Below are 19,539 nucleotides of genomic sequence, written 5' to 3'. Positions count from 1 at the left end.
GCAAATGTAGCCAACAGTTGTTTAAGGATATAATTTCATGCTTGGAAAGAAACTATCCTGTAGCATCTTGATGCCAATTAGGAGGAAAAAGTACTCATCAGTGTCACTAGGATTAAAATCAGGGTAACTTTTCTTGAATTTGAAAGGAAAGAAGCCCATTCTTACCTGTGTTCTTAGGGAAGGAAAAAAAGAAGCATATGGAGAAGAAAAAAAGATGCAAGGGTACAGATGGTATCATTGCCTATTGGGTTGACTGCATGGCTGCTGAATGAAGTTTCACTCTGGAATGTTGCCTTTCAGAAAACAATGTAACAAAAAAGAAAATGTTCCATTTCCCTTTTATCCTAATCAAAGCAGAGAGAAGTTCTCAGTATTTAATCTTTGTTTTCAATACTAGTTTCTATTTTTCTTCATGGTTGTATTATCACACTCCAAAAACATTGGGAGGAATTCGCTTGGAGCAGTCAAAACAAATATACAAGTCTGTTGGTTTGGCCCCACCTCATTGTTTCCTTTTTGCACAGCATCCAAATTAAGCTATAGACTCCCATTGCACAGATGAAACACCAAACCATGCAGAAATTGGGTATATCGGCACTATCTCTGTGCTGCCCTCTAAGTCTATCTGTCCTTACAGGTGGTGAAGCTATATACGTGACAGCAGGCAAAACCCTTCGGAGCATATGAGATGTTGATTCCCATGCTGTCCAGCATGGATGATGAAGAATGAGTGCTGAATCACTGCAGAGCAATCACATTACCATCTTGGCTGTTGCCTCCAGCCCTGACCTCCTACTTGTACATTGATCACTTCTTGATTAGTTCACGCTCCAGTGCTGTCTTTTGTGCACAAATATGCAGGATTGTGAAAGATGATATTTAGTGGGCTCTTGTAGACACCCCTACTGAGAGATTATCTCCATGACTCTGCACTGGCAAACTGAGACACAGGGATCTGGAAGTCCAAGGTGAAGTCTGGAGTACAGCTGCCTCTGTGTCCCAGATATCAGGGTATTAGCCACTAGGTTGGATGTTTCATCTCTGTTGAGTCTCATCCTTCATATCATTTATGTTCCCTGGGACAGGGAAACAGTTTACTTGGCATTTGTACTGCTCCACTCCCCTATATTGGCGCTGATCATTGCAAATCCACTAGATTATGACAAGGGCAGTTCCTTCCATTCAGGAGTGGGTCATCTGAGTGCTGTAACACATATGGTCCTTTACAAACACGTTACAAATGTTACTTTTGACTGATATTTTTGACTGGTCCATAAAAATAAGGCTACTTAATTGAACAGTATGTGTTAAAGCTAATCAAATAAACAGCAAGGAAATACATGGTTATTATTCATAAAATGCAAGCTATTTGAATGTTTTCCTTCACTGTGATTGGAACCCATGTGTTAGAATTAGTTCAGTTTAGTCAGACAACACACTTTCTTCACAAGGAGGAGTTTACATACATCCAAATAATTTTAAAGAATACTGAATACTGCAATTTGCCTTTTTCTCATAGCTCTCTTGGTCAGTTTTATTTCACTACCTGAAACTTTCTACTTCTGATCTTGCTGTACCATGTTCAGTGTCATGTCCATTGCATATTATCATGAGCTTCTCATCTTTCCCTTATTCTTGCAGCCTCACAAACAAACTAGAAAGCAATCAGACACTGGAAAATCCCTAAACAGATAAATTAATGTATGCTACAGCTTGATGCCTCTCGCTTAAGTCTTGTTTTCAGCTTTTTAAGTTCAGTATTTTTATCAATTTTAAGACCATAGTCTGTGATTTTCCAGGCCTCTTCATAATGCTGCATTTCAAAATTATATCGTGCAATCTTATGAAATGTTTTGGTTAAAATTTCACTGCCAGGGCCATTCATGATGCTGCACAATGCCATGGATTCGTCTAACTGCAGTGCCTCAATATACTGCTTAACTGCTGCTTCTTCCTCAGACATTGACAATAGCAGGTGTCCTTTTGAGCAGTGGTCCTCAACGCGTGTTTTAAGACTGCTACAGCCATGCTTCTGGATCACTTTCTCCATATCTTTTAAAGCTTTGTCATATTTTTTCAGGTGCGTAAGGCAAGCAGCTCTCTGTCGGAGATACCTTGGATTATCTTTGCTTGTCAAGGTAGCCAGGGTGTAATAACCAAGAGCCTTCTCATAGCGATGTTCTTTAATCAGCACACTTCCTTCTTGGGCTGCTACCTGTGGACAGAAAGTTACTTAATATTAGTTATTAAAAGTGGAAAAAAAAAGAGTAAAATATCTAGTCTGGACTGGCCACGGGTAGATACAGACAATAAGAAATTTTGGATACTTTTTCAAATGTTGAAATTGCATCTAGTTGGAGAACATATAATTGGCATATTTTTTGCATGCAGATATAAAAATCTCAGATCAATGGGCACTTGCTGTTATCTCAAGAGTTTCTGAACCACTTTTCTTTGTTTCTACATGTTTTGCCAAAACTTTTTCAGAACATTTCTTCTGAAGTTGAATACATTCGTTAGGAATGACACGTGAACTGAAAACTGAATGGACCAAACTCTAAAAGTAGACAATGTTCTCGTCATGAAACGAAATTTCTGCCATGGTCTGCTCTAACAGGTGACTATATGGACACTGCATCTTCTGGTCAATAGATAGTTAGCCCCATGTACTGCCCCACAAATATTTGCATGTGCTAATAATGAAGGTTGGTCTCTACTGAAGTTTACCCAACCTATGGGAAAAAATGGCCAACTGATGGCTTTGCTAATCATTAATCTCAAGCGCAAGTGAACTATCTGCCCTCATCTGAAGGGGAAAACAACAACAAGAAAATAGAGAAGGCAGAAAGAGCCACATAATTTTTAGGTTCATAAAGGTCAATAAAGAAAACTCCGTTAGAACGATCTGCCTCAAATGGATTTCTCATTATTTCCCTTTATTGGTAATAAACAAAGCTTTTAACATGCTGCAGCAGAGTGAATATTTAAGTTATAAACAAGACTGCCACCAGCAGCTTAGGTCTACAGAAGGCTGAGCCGAACAAGCTAGGACTTCAAGCACAGGATAAATGTTTTCATCAGTCTCATTCCATGGGATATCACACATTGCCTTTGGATGCTTGTGGCTCCCCAAAATTCAGGTAGCCCAGCCACTGTCTCAGTAGCCACACTTGACAGTCGCCTCAGATCTTTCAGCCTCTTTGTGTGCCTTGTCTTTTTATTTTGGTTGACTTAGATTGGAATTGATTGCTGTTTAACAGAACTAAGGAAAACAGGTTCTGGATGAAATGGATCAATATTGCAGGTCAAGTCCAAGCACCTCATCTGAGACCAGTGGCATGAAATAATTTAGCCATTCCTAACAGTTTATGAAGAATTCTACCCCAGTTATTTTGCTATAAAGGAATGTAAAATCCTTCATGTTGTCATATTTATTAGAGAGTCTCTCAGCTTCCACACATAGAGATAGGATGTCTCCTCAAATAGTGTCAATCACTGGCCTTAATAGTTCTGGCCATAAATTGTAAGGCAGCTTGCCCAAAAATATCTCAGATGTGTGTTGTGTATACATTTAAAGAGTAGCAAATTTAGTTTGCCCTTTCGAGCGTTTTTAAGGCAACTAGTCCATGCAAGTGTTTTCTCAGTGGCAGGATTTTAACAAGGGATCAAGATGGAATTGTATCTGCATGTGAGGAGCATCCTGACAAGAGAAGATTTTTTTTTCCCCAGAAATTCTTAAGTTCTAGATCACATTGTTCTAAAGAGCACAGTGTGGTTCCTCAAAATACCTTGCGTTTGTGTAGTTAAATTGTAATTTTCAGCCTTTAAAGTGCATTTGTTATTTCAATGGCAGAAGAAAAATAGACTTTTTCTTGTTCCCTTGAATGATGAATCTAATGCTGAACCTGCTAGTGTGCTAACGAGGATCATCCTGGTTTACTGTACCACATATGGTATTGCCACTTATTAACTGAGCCATTGCTTTGGTTTCTTCACATTTCACTGACGGTCCCCAAAGTAAGCAAGCCACAAGATTCTGGATTTCGTGCTGTACTTGGAGGAAAAAGGCGCAGCTGAGAATAAATGATTCTCTCTTATCTTCACCAATAGAGTAAACATGGGTATTACGCAGCTGGGTTCTCTTTTGGCTCTGTCTGACTTAAAGGAACTGAGGTGGGAGCCATTTTTGGTGTATAACACAGCTTATAACACTATAATTAGTAGCTTACTTGCACATCATCTTCTGAACAAAGATAAATATGAAAAAAGGACTTACGGAAAGAAGATATAGGAAGTGCGTAAAAAGCCAGAAGGATATTGCACAACTGAGTTCAGCTGCTCTCTGTATGTGGCTTTTGAGAAGCACTTTTTTGCCATCAGCCTCGTTGCAGGTAACTTTGGAAGGCCAAGAGCAGGCTATGTAGTCCATTCACAGATGAACTGTAGTCCATCTTCAAACTTATCACAAAAGATTTGATTATGGCTTCCAGACTGAAATAATTGTGGTGCCATCTGGAAAGGGCTTGGCAGACCATAAGTGACTGGTGATTGGACTGCTTCCTGGATTAGGTCTCTGTGTCCCTTTCTACCATCTAGTTACCTCGCTGGAGGACTGAAAATACACATATTTTTGTTGCATTTTTGGTTCCAGTCCCTAGTGACTCATCTTATGTTGAACTTGACCAAGTTCAATTCCTTAGAAAGAAAATAAGTGAGGAGTTTAATGGACATGGAATTATGGCCAAGGGTTAGTCTCTGAGCAGTAAATACCAGAAGACAGATTGATAAGCATTGAGCTTTGGAAGAGGGTTGGATGTTTTCAGAACAGTTTGGAAGAAGTCCTTCCTTCTTCACCTGCAGACCCTATTTGGGGGTCATATTCCACATGAAGGCATGTGGAATGGCAACTTCTACCTTGGGCTGAGGGCCTAATTCTAACACTGACCATATAGCTTTTGAGACCATTTCTGTAGGAGTCAGCTCTGATATCCTATGGCATGTCAGCAGCCAACAGAAAGTGCAGCTCTGAGGATCTGGGCAAGGAGCTAGCAATCAGTCATGCATTTAACCTTTGACATAGGAAACTGAAGGGTTGAAACTGCACTAGCGGCAAGCAAACTCCCTTCCTCTGACCTTTTGCAGTTTAATAAATCTTTCAGATTCCTATTCCCATGTGGCTCTCCCAGTTGTTTACAAATTTCTTAGCATGGGACCCCTTAGACTATAAATAATGGAAGAATTTTATTGCTTTGTTTTTCATGAAAAAAATCAGTACATCAAGGAGCTCTCCTTCCTCCACCTTTTCCTATTCAGCTTACGTAGAATTATTTTTAGCTTTTCAGACCAGACTCCAGGATAATGATGACACATTTCTAAAATCCCTGTAATCTCCAAACCTTCTAAAACAATGTGGCAGTAATGCTTCTGTGCGTGGAGTACTGAGACTGAGGGCTGAGTGTAAACCACTAAACTCTTCTTTGCTTCAGTCTCCTTACTTGTGAAATGGAGGTAACAGAAAGAACACCCTCCCTTAGAGTATAGTTAGGCAACTACATGGTTGTAAGTAAGGCCATCATTGGGGTTTTTGGCACTAATTCTGTCTGTAAGCTTTTTCGCTTTTACTGAGATCTTCCTCTCACGCACAAACTGGAATAACCTTGCAGGCAAAAGGAAGTGCTACTGGAAAATCCTTTGAGACACCAGGCAGGTGAATTAACCAATTCCTTCCCCATCCCAGCAAAGTACATACTTATCCCCTTGTCACAAAATACATATAAAAAAAAGATGTTGTGATTCTGGGCTAATCAGTAATGAAAGTAATCACACTCAGTAAATCTTTGAATATTAGAGAATATGGAAAGACTCCCAGGTGCTTGAGTCCAAATGTTTACTCAGTTGAACAAAAGCACAAGATTAAAGATTAAAAAAAAAAAAATTACTCTATTTTACTTCCAACACTGGTATTGAGTTCCAGTCTTGAAATCAGTCCAGCCACCCCTATTCTCTCAAATGGCAGAGAAATCCTTCATGATAAATAAGCCACCAGTAAGGGGTTTTATTCCAGGCCTGTTCCACAGCTGCCAAAGAAAGACAGAAGTAAAGTGCCTCTCCCATTTTAAAGGTTTCACTAATCTGTGGCACCAGTGAGTTCCTAATACATCAGTGCAGTTTAAGCTGCACAAAAATTAGTTTGTTTGGGTTTTTTTTCTTCTCTTTTTTTTCTTATCGACAGCATAAGAATACCCCTCCTGTGTTTTCTCGGAAAGCAGCACGGATGGACTTAGCTGAGAGACTTCCACACAGAACGAGTGATGTGGCAGCAAGGGAAATTCAGCTGTAAAACATATCTTCATTTATAGATACCTCCTTAGGGCCTCCATAGACACATTCTTGATTGTACCTTTATCAACTTTATATAGTGAAAGATTGCAAATTGGCTTTAAAATCTTCAAACTCTTCCCCATAAGACTGAACTTTTTACATTATTCAGAAGAGAGGGGCTCTTTTCTCTGTAATGGGGTATATCTAGGGACTGGTAAATTAATACTTGTTTACTTATATCCTCCTGCTGTTTTGCTAAAATACATACAAAGTACTCCTCTCAAGATGCATTAAGTATATCAGCATGTTGTTTGTTTTATAACCTAGGAGAAAGCATAACAATATAGCTTCTCACCAGGGTGCACACAATCTACAAATTGAATAAAAGGAAGCAAACTGATTCTCAGAACACGGAGCTACTGGGTAATCAGAATTGCAGATGCTTGAGTGAATGTTAAAACTCCTCACCATCAATCTGACCTTGTCCTGTCTTATTATTGGAGATGCTTTCTCAAAGCTGGATGCACTTTGGGGGAGAAACTTGAAAAAAATACTGAAAAATACTACGTGGGTGGACTAGAGAATTTGCCATTTTTGTATCAAGCAGTTTTAGCTAAGAAAACCAATACCAACCTCAAAGGCTAGTAGTTTTATAAAAATGTGAATATATTTAAATTTCTAAATGTTACATAAAAAAGCAAAAAGGATTGAAGCATTTAATGTGACTGAATCAGAACTTTCAGTTTCATTTCATCAGGAAAATGAACAAAACATGCCTTCCCCTTCCCCAGAAGCCAGCTATGAGCACCATGTAACTCATACAGAGTACAATACTAGCAATGATCTTGTTAAATCTCTAGCTGCTGCCCCTTACATCCCCTGCATTTTAGCATTGGGATTAAACAGGTCTCATGCCAGGGAGACCAATAAGAAATTCCCCCAAATGGTAAGAAGTGGTGATGAATTATTAGAGACTGAAGCAAGGTCACTGCAATGAAAGAAGTTTGGATTCAACTCCCTATTCTGGCTGAAGTGAAGGCTGGAGGAAGAAGCTGATTTGTTCCTTGTTCATCTGATAAATGTTCCTCCCACACACTTCTGTTCAAGACAAGGCAGGGAAAATCTCTGCAGCCTAATTTTGTTTCCCATTCCTCTCCCCACTGAATCCACAGATGTGGCATCGAAAAAGGATTGTACCTGAGAGAGATGCTGCTGTTGTTTAGCGTCTACGAAGTTCAGGAGAAACCCCAACTCCCTTTCATCTTTCTTAGCTAGGATGCTGAATGAGTGAGCTGCCACTGGCACGTTCCTCTTCAGCTGCAGCACAGCTAGTCTTGCACTAGCAAAATCATCAGCAAGAGAGTGGCCAAATGCTTCCTGAAGGTGATCAAGGGCTTCTTCATACCTTCCTGTTGGTTAACACCAGTACAAGCTATGTAACCCATTCCATGTGGAGAAAGAGACATCAAGAAAACTTACTAAAGCAGGATTTAGGTAGCCTCCCCACAGTCCACATCTAAGGGTATTAATTACTTCATATCCTTTCCCAAAATATTTGCAAACTTGTCTTGAAAAGTACTATACAACAATATGCTTGCCATTTAACAGTCACTTCCTTTTAATTTACTGCTCATTCACTTAGTCTGATCAGCTATGTAAAAGAATGGGAACTTACCATTTGCAATCAAAACATCTGTGTAGAAGATGTGATATTGTGCATCCTTGCAAATTTTAATTAGTGCTTTTGCAATAATGAGAAGATCCCTGAGAATTTCTTCGTTTGAAAGGTCTTTAGTAGCAACAAGCTCAGTTAACGCAGTCCTGCCATGCTGAAGAAGCCATTGAGTGATCAACCGTTGGGCTTCATGCTTTAAAGACAGGATTGCTGGGATCACTACTCCTGCCTCCACCTTCAGTGCTGAGATCAAATCTTGCACTGCCTCCTATGTAAAAACAAGATCAAAAAATGAAGTGGTAGCAATAACTATGTGTTGATAATTTGTTCTTTCAGGTGCTTTCAGTTCTCTGCTGTCCCACAGGTCAACTGCACACCTTTGGAAGCTCTTTGCTCTTCCCTGTCCTTGTGCTGCATCTTTTCTATTTGCAAAGTTGATATAAGAGCATAAAGACAGGTTTGAATGACTATTTGCAAAGTGTTTTGAACTCCTCAGATTATCATTGAAAAAAATTCTTACAGCAACAAGAAAGAGATGCTGTGAATAAGTGCAAGCAGGATTTGACTCAACCAGGATAAACCAACACAAATTCACACACCCAACTGGAGATGCACCATTTCCAATTCACTGTAGGATTGGTGTGATATGCACGTAAAGTGTAAGGCTATTGACCATATTAGAAGCAGATAAACCATGCAAACATCTGATATGATTTCCAGATAATGATATACTGCAATCTTCAAAGTGACACTAATTGCACACATGAGCTTTTCACAGATGATAGAGAGGGACTCACTAAATCTTGAAACTGTTCTTTCTTTTTCCTCTTGTTGTTGCTACATTTCATCTAACACATCATGATGTCATGAAAATGTGAGATCAAATACAGCGGAGAGTTTGCAGCACTGCAAATCAATGCATAGTAGTGATCAATGAACTATGATTAAGGTTTAGTCTTCCTCTCTCTAGACTTGGGAAAGCAAATCAGTAATGTCAAGTGGACTACTTATACACCTAGCCAAAACAAGAGCCTTCACTGACCAAATTCTGTGAGAAACTCTTTTGATTTCAGTGAGTCCATGACAAAGCCTGTGGTACCTTACACTAATATTGCTTAATACCGTCAGAAAAGTCACCAGCAAATCAATATAGTGATAATACCTTCTGCTGCTTCAGAGCAAGGTAAATGAATCCTCGTCCACTCAGAGCTTGCACATTCCTAGGTTCCTCCTTTAGGATGGCATTATAATCAAAAATAGCAGTTTTCTTCTGACCAAGGCGCCCATAACATCGAGCCCTGATGAGAAGGCAATCTTCAGCATAACCACCTGGAGGAGAGAAATGCAGCCATGCTTACTTGAAAAGTCTCAAGCCTACTGCTCTAAAACAGGGTGCAGTAAATCCCAGTGTGTGCAGACCACTACGCCCCACCAAAGGACTTCAAAGTGGCTAAGTGAAAATGATGTGGTAGACCTACATGTTGTTTTATGGTGACTGGAGGAATGAAAAGTAAGTATCACTTTATTCAGAGCTGCAGCAAGGGTGGAGTAAGAGGGGTGTGCTGGATGGAGGCAGATGTGCTGTGGTAAGGAACTGTAATCCACAGATGTGACTGGAAGAAGAATAAGGAGGGTGCTGGAGAGGATATCCAAGGATATCCATATGAAGCTACAGAAAAATTCTACTTTGCCTGAGGATACCTGATCAAGTAAAATGGGAGTACTTAAGTGGTAGTTTCCTTTATTTTTGTTGCCAGTGAAATTCCTGTTGCATGCTATCAGTTCTGAGTTGAAAGGAAAAAAAGAATCTATGTCAGGCTGGTTTCCAAAACACAGTACTGAATCAGTTAAGTGGCCTGCTGAGGCTAGCAGAATTCTGTCAAAGAATGACTTCTCACTGGTGAAGTCTTGAAAGCGTTTTCTGCTGTGTATCACAAAGACAAGGCTACTCTGCTGTTCTAGGTACGTGTCAATGTCATTCTGCAGGGAAATGGTGAGTTGTGGTTCAGTGTTGCTGCTCAGGACTGGAGTTCAATGTGTAGCTTTGCTTCAAAACTCCTATCTAACCTCAGAAAAAGCACTCAATTTCTTTGTATGTCATCATCTAACTTGGGAAACACATCTTTCATGGCTGGTTGGGATAATTGCAATGTGTTTGACACAAGCCACAGAAACATTAATGGGACATAGAAACAAAGCAGTTTGGGTGTTATGCTAACCTAATATCAATGTCAGCCTAAAAGCTTTCCCACACAACCAGCAGGCCTACCCACCAACGTGAACCTGGTCTTTCTCTCTGTGACATAAAGCTAGCCATGTTTCTCACTTATGGATGGCTGACAGCAGAAACCAGTGTATCTTCGTACTTGCTCTGTAGGCCACCAAGGAACAGGCAAGCCTGGACCAATAAAAAGGTCTGGGCTGCAGTATGTGCAAAAAACTTTTCAGGGCATGTATTTTGCTACTAAGATGATTTTTTTCAAAAAAGAAAGACTCTGCATGTTGTAAACAGAAGAACCAGTTCTGGAAGTAGCTAAAAAGATGTATATATATTTATATTTACAAAAAGAAAAAAATTCATTCTAACAGTGATTTACAGAAAGAAAGGGCACTTTGCTGAGAGTAGTTATATGGCTGCAATTTGATTTATAACTGTAACTGTCCTACTGTGACTTAACTCTAACTTTCCAGACAGGAACAGGAACCACACTGTGCCAGGCACACCAAAAACACTTCAAAGAATCTTTGGTCTAGTTAAACATGCCAAAAGAACATTGTAATAAAAAATTGAATGAGTGGAAAAGGTAACAGAATGAAAATCATAAAATCACATTGCCCAACCAGCTCAAAAGCTTCCTGGTTTCTAATAAAAACACACATGTCGATCAACACTGTCTCTCCTCAAACATCCATCACTGCTTTTCTGATTGCCTGAAGGTCTCGGCAAGAGTGGGTCTCTTCAGGAACAGCCAAAGGAAGCAAAAGGAGTGGCTTGCAATTATTAACCACTTAACCTTCCCACACAGGCAACTTTTTTTCTACCTTCTCTGGGATACCTAGACTCAGCCAGTTGACAGTATAGAGAAATTCCATGTTTGCCAGTTGTCATGAAACTACTTCTATCAATTTTTGAGGAAGTCTGGAAAGCTTTGCCCTTTGTTATTCTGCCCTAAGGTCTTCCATGCATTTTAACAATGCTTTAAAAGACAGCATTGTGATGCTGCTCTGGAAAGCAGCAAAAGGAAGTTGAGGCTATTGTAAAAGGGAATGTCTTCATATCTCCACATCTATCCCTCCACCACACCCTTCTCCAAAGATACCATTAATGTGCAACAAATTGAGGCAACCTACCAATGACATGACCATCATCTCAGGATGTGAGCTGGATTAGCATCCAATGAATCCTTGGAGATTTTAGTATGATGGAATACGAGCAGCACAAATGAGAAAAGAAAGCTCTAAGAGGAAGATATGTGAGGATGGAGGCACAAGGCCATTTGGCTGTTTTAATAAAGTGGAGTCAGAAGGTACACATTGCTTTGGATAAAACAGTAATCCAGATGAGACTGACTAATTTACCGCCACACTTAATATGCACTGGGATTTGTGATACTAAGATTCTTTTTCCTCTGCTTTCAAATAAGTGCTGCCCAAATAAACACATATAGTTGACAATGAAAATTATGGTCCATTCATTCACTGGTTGCACAGCATATATCTTTCTGCCATCCACATGCTCCTTCCTTTCAAGGCAATTTCGATAAGGATCTTAATTTGCCCAGGATTGCAATCAATAACTGTGGCATCCCAATACTGGATGATAAATTATCAGTGCCACTGTAAATATTTTTTCATAGGAAGGTCAGCAAATGCAGCGTCTTGCACAGCTGCCTGCAGAGATGAGCCAGCAGACAGGCTCCTGGCAATTCTTTTACAGTAATGAGGCTTTTTCTCCCTCCCGATACGCTCCAAAACTTCTGTAAGGTTATTATCGCTCTGGAGCTCTATCAGTTGGCTCCCATAAAGACAGTATCTATTTCTTAACAAGCATCTGTTCTAGCAGGTGGGGAGTTGATAAGCTGGAATGCATAGGCTGTGAAATGGAACCATCTCAAAGCAATTAACAGGTTTTTTTTCTATTTTCATAAACCAATCTCTCTTCTTCTCAATGCTGCTGTCATAACATTTGCTCAGAGTGAAAAGCAGATTTCCATACAAACATGGTTTTACTTGGAACGTGCCAGAAGCATTTCCATGTTAGCCTGATCTCTCTCCTTAGGAAAAGCTAGGATAATGATGCATGTAAGTGGGCGCTTTCACCCTTTTTCACTGGAACTATGCATTCATTGGTCTGTTGGAACAAGGCAGCAGGTTTTTTGTTACAATGACTGTGTTCACAGTGTATTCATTCTGATGAAACAGAAGGTACGAAATAAATTTCACTGGTAGGAAGGTTTTCAGGGTACTAACTAATGTAACAAACTAAGGCTGAAACAGCGAAGCCTTCTACTTCTACACTGCTTGTCTAAAATGGGCTGAAGCTGGCTTTGTTTCAGTAGTTTTTCCAAATTATTTACCAGCTAGCATCTCCTCTAAAAGTTACACAAAACAAATAGGATAAAGGCTGCTTCTTTCTTCTGAAGGGGGGATTTCCTTCATCTAGATGATTTTGTGAAGGTCCCCTCATTCACACTCTTTCAAGGACTAACTGCTCACAGGGACCAAATTCCCCTCTCATTTATCACAAGTTTGGCTTTGATCTCTTTAAGAAACAATTCTATTGTACTTTCAAAGAAGCTGTCATCTCTTTCTAGATCAAGTTTAATTTTCTGGGGAAACATTTAAAAAAATATAATCATCCAACCTAGCAGTTGGACAACAGGATCAAAAAGCCCTGGCTTCTCTTGACATTACCAGGCTTCAGGCTTACCTCAGTCACCTGTGTGCAGAGTTACTTACTGAAAAATCAAGTTTTATAGAAGGAAAAGTAATTCTGCAGGATGTCCTTGAGACTTTTCCCTGTATTTTGAGCATGTATCTGTTGCTGTGATAAAACAGCCTCCCTATATTAAGTACAGAAGAATCCCCCTGCCATTCTGCTTTTCCTTTACTAATGAAACAACAGCATTACACTGCTTATCCTAAAAGGGTCTTTTTTTAAACCACAGTAAAGAAGGAAAGCATGGCACATAAAAAGGAAAATGATATAATGGCTCTGAGAAGATAGCACTGCTAAAATTAAAATATGTAGTTTGTTCAACAGCACAGCTGTACTTGTGAGAAAATCTGTGACCATATGTATGAAAAAAATCATGGTTGCAGATCAATTTGTCCAGACCAATTACTCAGAAGCAACCCACAGCAACCGAACAGTAACTGCAGTCTGATGTTTGGTAGCAGGTCTACCACAACAAAAGACTGTAAAGTGTAAAGAAGAAAAAAATTGTGTTTCCTGTATGCTCTACACATTACATTTCTGCAGCAAGAAAAACAGGGAAATGATTAGATTGGAAATTTCAAACCAGCAGCTGGAAATAGATGGGTTCAGGATGTTAAAGATCTTTTCCAAGTTATGACGGATTTGTGGGTTCTTTGTGTTGATATGACCCAGTAAGGGTGGTTTATGCCTGAACTTAACTTTTAGCATGTGAACAATGCAATTTAAAATAATCCTCAGCTGTGCTCCAGGAGGATTTCACGTGCTAAACAACAGAACGAAATCACATGCTGGGTCTTCTGGACAGGTGAAGAAAAGGGGCCGATGTCCCTGTAGAACTGAACTAAACCCTTGCAACCCATTTTAAGGAGTTCACGAGCTATTTACGGGATAGTAAGAACTGCAGTCACTGTTTAATTGCACTATTTCATGATCCAGATGAGTTGCTACTTTAAACAAATTTTATCCTGCTTTTCACCTGCCTTCGTGAGTCTACTGTTTCAATCTTCTCATTGGGGAAATGACAGATGAGACTTGGTTGGACATGCTTGCCTACCCACTGATCTGATTTCCCATAGAAGTAAATCTCTATCAGTATCTTGATAACCCTACCTGAAGCAATGATGGCAAAGGAAAGGTAGGCAATGGCCTCTTTGATGTCACCATCCTCCTGTTTGTTCTTCAAAATGGTCAGCGCTCTGAAATGGCAGTGAGTTTGCATCAACTTCCGATCTTCATCTTTGAAAATGTCCATGATCGGCAGGAGGCAGGAGGTATCTCCAATTCTGATCACTTTCTTTAGCAGCTTAACAACGTGAGAGAAAAAGGCAGAAGAGAAAGATTGCGTGAAAAGATAAATGAAGTCATGCTAAAGCTGGAAATATTACTGTCTGGTGAGACAAGTATGCTCTTATCTAGTGCTTCCCCATGTTTCACTGGGGCTTCAGCCAGCCACGGTCCAGCCAGGGACCATGAATCTCTTTTACCTAACTCTTCAGCTGACCCTAGTGTAAATGTTGGAGAAAACACTACTTCTTATCTTTTCTCACTACCACTGCAGCTGTGGAAATCATTCTGGGGAAATATATAATGCTGCTTTGCTTACTTTGGGCAGCATCTGTTCCAGACTGGCAGTTAACTGTTTTTATAAATACAGCTGAACCACAGAATGATTGGTCCAAAGAGAGAAAGTTTCTGTGGAACAGGATTCCAGTGACCCCTTTTGACTGTAAAATTGAAACCAGTGAGTTAATGGAAAATCAGTGAAGTGGTGTGCCTTTTTTTTAGTATTGCTATTGGGAATCTGGGAAAAGTATGGATTCAAATCCACAAACTAGTGTCCTCCTGGAAAAGAATCTTGGTATCTTTGCCTCCATTCACTAGAGTGAAAATCAGCAAGCACTTTTTTACTACATTTCCTAAGGAAAAGAATCAAAAGGTGTTTCCTCCAGTAAAGCAAATGTGCTTAGCAGGTAGTCAACATTCAAATCTGAGCCAGAGAAGCCAGGACAAGAACAAAGTTATCTTAATGCACCAGACACATCCATTGAACTTACTACTTTCTCTATTTTTATGAATGGATACAAGTGTCTGGGTGCTGACAGGCAGGTGGGACAAAAACATTTTGAAGAGAAATTTTCGGTGACAAGTTATGTTCCATCCAGAATTTGTAGCGGAAGCTGCAGATAGGAATCCAACCTCCAAGGGCAACATATGAACTCTAATAAAGTCATGTATTCATTAATAGCCTTCCCAAAGGCAGCAAATTACACAAAACTTTTATTTTTAATAGGGAGTAGTGAAGTGGTGACAATAAAACCTTTCTCTTTATGGCTTGCAGAATTTATGTGGGATTTTAAAAAATGCAATAGTTCCCTCTGATGGCAGAACCTGGTAATTCAGCTTTGTAATCCTTGGTAGGAGAATCAACGTGTTGGAATCTCTTTCATGGTTTCAAGCACAAGTCATTAGCCACTAAAGAAAGAAAACTGCAGACTGATATCTGAGCTTCTGGTTTTGTTTCTTTCCCTGCCCCCCCCTACAATGCTTCATTAGGATAATCAGTTAGGTAGTAGTTCTGCCTTCTTTTCTCTAGGGGAAAATTACCAATCCCATCAATATTGTCACCAGGGGCAGGATGCTCAGTCATGTTCTGCCTAGTTAAAGTCTCTGATGAAAAGTGCCATTAAATAGCATATGATGAATGGGCTGTATTTAGCTAGGAGTCCTTGTGTGGCTTGTGCTACAGACAGAAAGTCCTACTTATGAGGCCTGTATTTACCAGTTTACCACCATTCCTGAGAAATGACTTGAAACAGAGGTTGAGGTAGGTGCAGCCCCACTGGAAAACCCATCACAGGTTGTGTGATGGGATGGGTTCCAACTTTGCACCATGTGATGAGGTGGCCTCACAATGCAGCTTGTACCCAGAGCCTTACAGTTGTCATGTAACACTGAGGAGCAGGAGACAAGCAGAGCACTGTGCTGAGAAACTGAAAGCCCTTGGAACACCCTTTGGCAAGCCTATGTCTCTAAAGTGGTCCCTCTTAATTCTACCATGCATCTTCTGTATCAACCAAAAGGGTTGTTAACCCTCTTCACCATACTACCACTGATCACTCTCTCATTCTCTCTGCTAGCCAGGTGCTCCTTACCTGGTTGCCATCATACAAGAAACCTTTCTTCAACTGCAGAAGTGCGAGTCTAGCCAGGATGGGAGACCTCTGTGGATTTCTGGAGAGTGCCAGTAAGAGGAGCTTGTGAGCTTCTTCTACACAGCCCATCTGGTACAGGGCATCGGCACAAAGGATCCGTGATGCTCCATCAGAAGCGTCCAGCTCCTCCAAGAGAGAAGCCAGCCGGTAAACCCCAGGAGCATCTCTGGAGGAAAAAAAAATAAAGAAAAAGGGAAAGACCACCTTCAAGGAAAAAATGCTAATGAGCGTAACAGAGCCTCTTTGTCCCACCTGGAAGCTAAGAAGCAGGTTATCAGTCCAGTATCAAAATGGATATTTTCCCATACCCAGCACCATAGATATCTCTGCCACTTAATTCCATAATCATAATCCCTCTTTACAAAAACATGTTCTTAAGCAGTTGTGGCTCTAAAGAAAGGTTAACAAATAATGATTCATATCTGTGGTTGCAGCTGATACCACAATGGGAAAAGGAAAAAGTAACAGAAATAGTGGGGGGAAAAAAAAAAGCACAAAAAAAAAAAGCTCTAATGAAGAGCTGTGTGTTAGAATTTGCATGGACTCGGAAAAACTGTGTTAGTAGGTAGCTGCTTCTTCCAGAAGCAGTGAAGATGAGCAATCTTTTCTGACCTTTAGAAAGATGATTTTAAGTATTAAGACCTCAGAGTCCCTCCATTACACCTTGTTCTATCTTCAAACTCAGGTTTTAATGGATTTAGCTGGAATAGTTTGGTGTTCCTATCTCAAATCTCCCAGCCTTAGATATGACATTAATACAGGTAGCATTGAAAGAAGAATTTGGATTGCCAGCACCAAGTATGTCCACAGTAGCCCCTCAGCTCTTTCTTGGAAGGACACTTTCTAGGCGCTTGGTACTTCATGGCCCACCAAATCCTTCAGTTCAGAGCTGAGAGTGAAAGGAGCCAGCTAGCACCAACGAATCTGTTTTATTATGGGTGTATCTACTCCTGTAGAGGAGAAATCTCTGTCATATTCCCTCTAGCATTTTGTGCGCTCCTAGCTTTGCCCAATTGGTATGTCATGATTTAACTTCCATAGAAAGATTGAGCTGATCTGGCTATGTGGATCCTATTGCATTCTGACATACCAGCAAAACAGTATTTTGCTGGAATAACCACAACTATTCAGTTTTATTTCAACCTGTTAATTAGGAACTTTAAAAGGGTCTATATCCTATTCTCAGTTATCTGAAGCAAGTACCCTCTCTGCTACTCAAGCCACTCTCTTTCTGTTAGGAATCTGCACACCCCTGTTTCTTTTTCTGCCCACGGACGGAACTGCCTGCTGGGTACCTCTTCTTCTGGAGCATCTTCTGTCCTTCTTCTTGGAGAACTTTTAGCAGCAGTCCTCTTTGGTTCCAGGGCACATAGGACTTGATTGTGAAGATGGTTTCTTCCAGCTTTAACTGGCAAGCTGTGATATAATCCAGGGCTGTCAAGTAATGGCTGCCACCAGAAATCCGGATAAGTCCACGCCCACATAAGGCTTTAATACAGCTGTTAGGATGTGGGGAATCATGCTCAATGACTTTTTGAAAGTCCTGCAGGGCTTGCTGATGGTCATGAGCATGGAGGGAGCAGAATCCTCGCAATGCTAAGAGAGTATTGTAGTAAGTTTTCTGCTCTGCTGCCAAGAGGTGGTGACAGATATCCAGGGCAGTTCTGATGTGTCCATGCAGGAGATGGCAGTCTGCTAGCCGAACACTGAGCTCACGTTTGGACCCTGGGGAGATCTGAAGGAGGAACTGGACTGTCTGGATGACAGAAGGGAGCAGTTCAGTACCATCATTGCCTCTGAGTTCAGTTCGAGTACGCACAGCCTCCCTGTATGCTGCAAACTTCACCTCCAGGACAGTTCTAGCCTGTTCTTCTATCCTCTCAATGTCATGTGGTGAGAAAAGCTCTTCAAAGTGTTTCATTGCCTGGGCAGGGGTTGCTGCAAAGGCTTCTGCTAAATCCTGCATCATTTCCTGCATCCGTCCACCCAAGAAGAAATATGCAGCAGCCCGTTCCAAGAGCAGACCCAAAGCTTTCTCATCTCTGAGATTATTATCAGCGGAGAAGCCCTTGAGGGCCTTGCTACAAACTGCCGCACACTCCTCAAATTTGCTTTTCTTAAAGAGGTAAGCTGCGTGCACGCTGCAAACCCAGATATCATCCGGAGCCACTGCAGACAGGAAGTCAAAGCAGTTGCCCAGCCATTGGTCCAAGGAACTGCAGTCTGGGCTTTCTTTCTGATATGTTGAGAGATAATTGGAGAAGGCCTGGATGACCTGTGGCAAGTGTTCCCTTTGCCTAGTACACACATAGGCCACTGCCTCAGCCCGATGCATCACAAAGGCTTGGATATAGTCTGCAACTCCCTTCCTAGCTTGTGTCCCTGACAGCACCCATGCCAATGCTCTCAGCAGCAGCAGTTCCATGGAACACTTTGGGTTAGCCTTGAGCAGGGTATTGCATTTACTCACCACCTCCTCTGAGCACCCTCGCCTGAGCAGGGTCTCCAGTTTATACACTGAGGATACCACATTGTTGGGACTTAGGGTGGAGAGAAAGATGGCAGCTATTCCCACACTGAGGGAGACAACGGCCAAGTTCTTGCTCTGGATCTTGGGAATCTGATTCTTGCCTTTGCACCACATCTCCAGGGTGGCTGTCGCTTTCTCCCTGAGCCCTTTGTCTAAGGCATTCACTTTCTGTACTGCTGTGGGGGCACTGCAGCTGAAGGCAGCCAAGTAGAAAGCAGTGGCTATTGGTAACTCCTGCTGGGCGAGATGGTGGTCCCCTTCTTTGCAGAGCAGTGCAGCAAGCTCCTGAGGTGACATATTCTGCACTTGTATCTTCACCAAGCAGCATCACACACGTAATGTGGCTAGTGCCTGTAAAACAGAAAATGAGCAACGTGAGGGGCTGTGGAGCACAGGTTTTTTTGCTTGGGAGGCAGCTTTCCAATTGACAGACACAAGCAAGCCCAGGTCCTGTGAAAAGCCAGCGTTTTGTCACTGACAGGCTTCCTGGGGAGCAAAGCCACGAGAAGAAACACTACAGAGGTTCTTAGTCCTCAGCCACGTAACATTGGCCAGAAAGCAGCCACCCAACCTTGTCAGCGTTCCCCATCCCACTGACTGTGCAGGATGTGGGGCTGGGGCGCCTACCGGGCTGAGATGGCAGTTTGATAAATTTTTCATCATCAGACGGTACGTCAGTGCTGGTGCTGGACAAGGAGGAGACAGAATAGCACCTCGATACTTTGCCCACCACTTGCCTCTCCTTCTTTGCCTTGGAGACACAGGAAAGGGAGAAGAAAATTTCCACCTTCTCCCTGTTTTTACCCCAGGAGTCAGTGGGAAGGATGGAGTTTAGTGCAAGGACCCGAGCTCCACAGCCTGT

At 41.3% G+C, this 19,539-nt stretch overlaps 1 protein-coding gene across 1 annotated transcript; it reads right to left on the bottom strand.

Annotated features, from left to right (window-relative positions):
• Positions 1–1,253: 1,253 nt before the first annotated feature.
• On the bottom strand, positions 1,254–19,180 carry TTC34 (tetratricopeptide repeat domain 34). Its single transcript, XM_075172212.1, has 8 exons — positions 18,666–19,180; positions 17,443–18,248; positions 16,088–16,313; positions 14,046–14,238; positions 9,159–9,325; positions 7,997–8,264; positions 7,519–7,730; positions 1,254–2,215 (listed from the first exon to the last, which is right to left on the bottom strand). The coding sequence occupies exons 1-8, from the start codon at positions 18,972–18,974 to the stop codon at positions 1,697–1,699; spliced, it is 2,700 nt and encodes an 899-aa protein (XP_075028313.1). The 5' UTR covers positions 18,975–19,180; the 3' UTR covers positions 1,254–1,696.
• Between the last annotated feature and the right edge of the window lie 359 nt (positions 19,181–19,539).

This window comes from Calonectris borealis, chromosome 23 (assembly GCF_964195595.1).
Source record: "Calonectris borealis chromosome 23, bCalBor7.hap1.2, whole genome shotgun sequence".
NCBI classification, from domain to species: Eukaryota; Metazoa; Chordata; class Aves; order Procellariiformes; family Procellariidae; genus Calonectris; species Calonectris borealis.
This window is presented reverse-complemented; position numbering and strand designations above follow the sequence as displayed.

Excerpts from the sequence above, each read along its gene's own strand:
- TTC34 (XM_075172212.1), bottom strand. The coding sequence starts at position 18,974 with ATGTCACCTCAGGAGCTTGCTGCACTGCTCTGCAAAGAAGGGGACCAC. Across the intron at positions 14,239-16,087 it reads TCTTGTATGATGGCAACCAG|CTGCTAAAGAAAGTGATCAG; the intron begins GTAAGGAGCACC and ends CACGTTGTTAAG. Across the intron at positions 9,326-14,045 it reads CTTTGCCATCATTGCTTCAG|GTGGTTATGCTGAAGATTGC; the intron begins GTAGGGTTATCA and ends TCTCTCCTCCAG.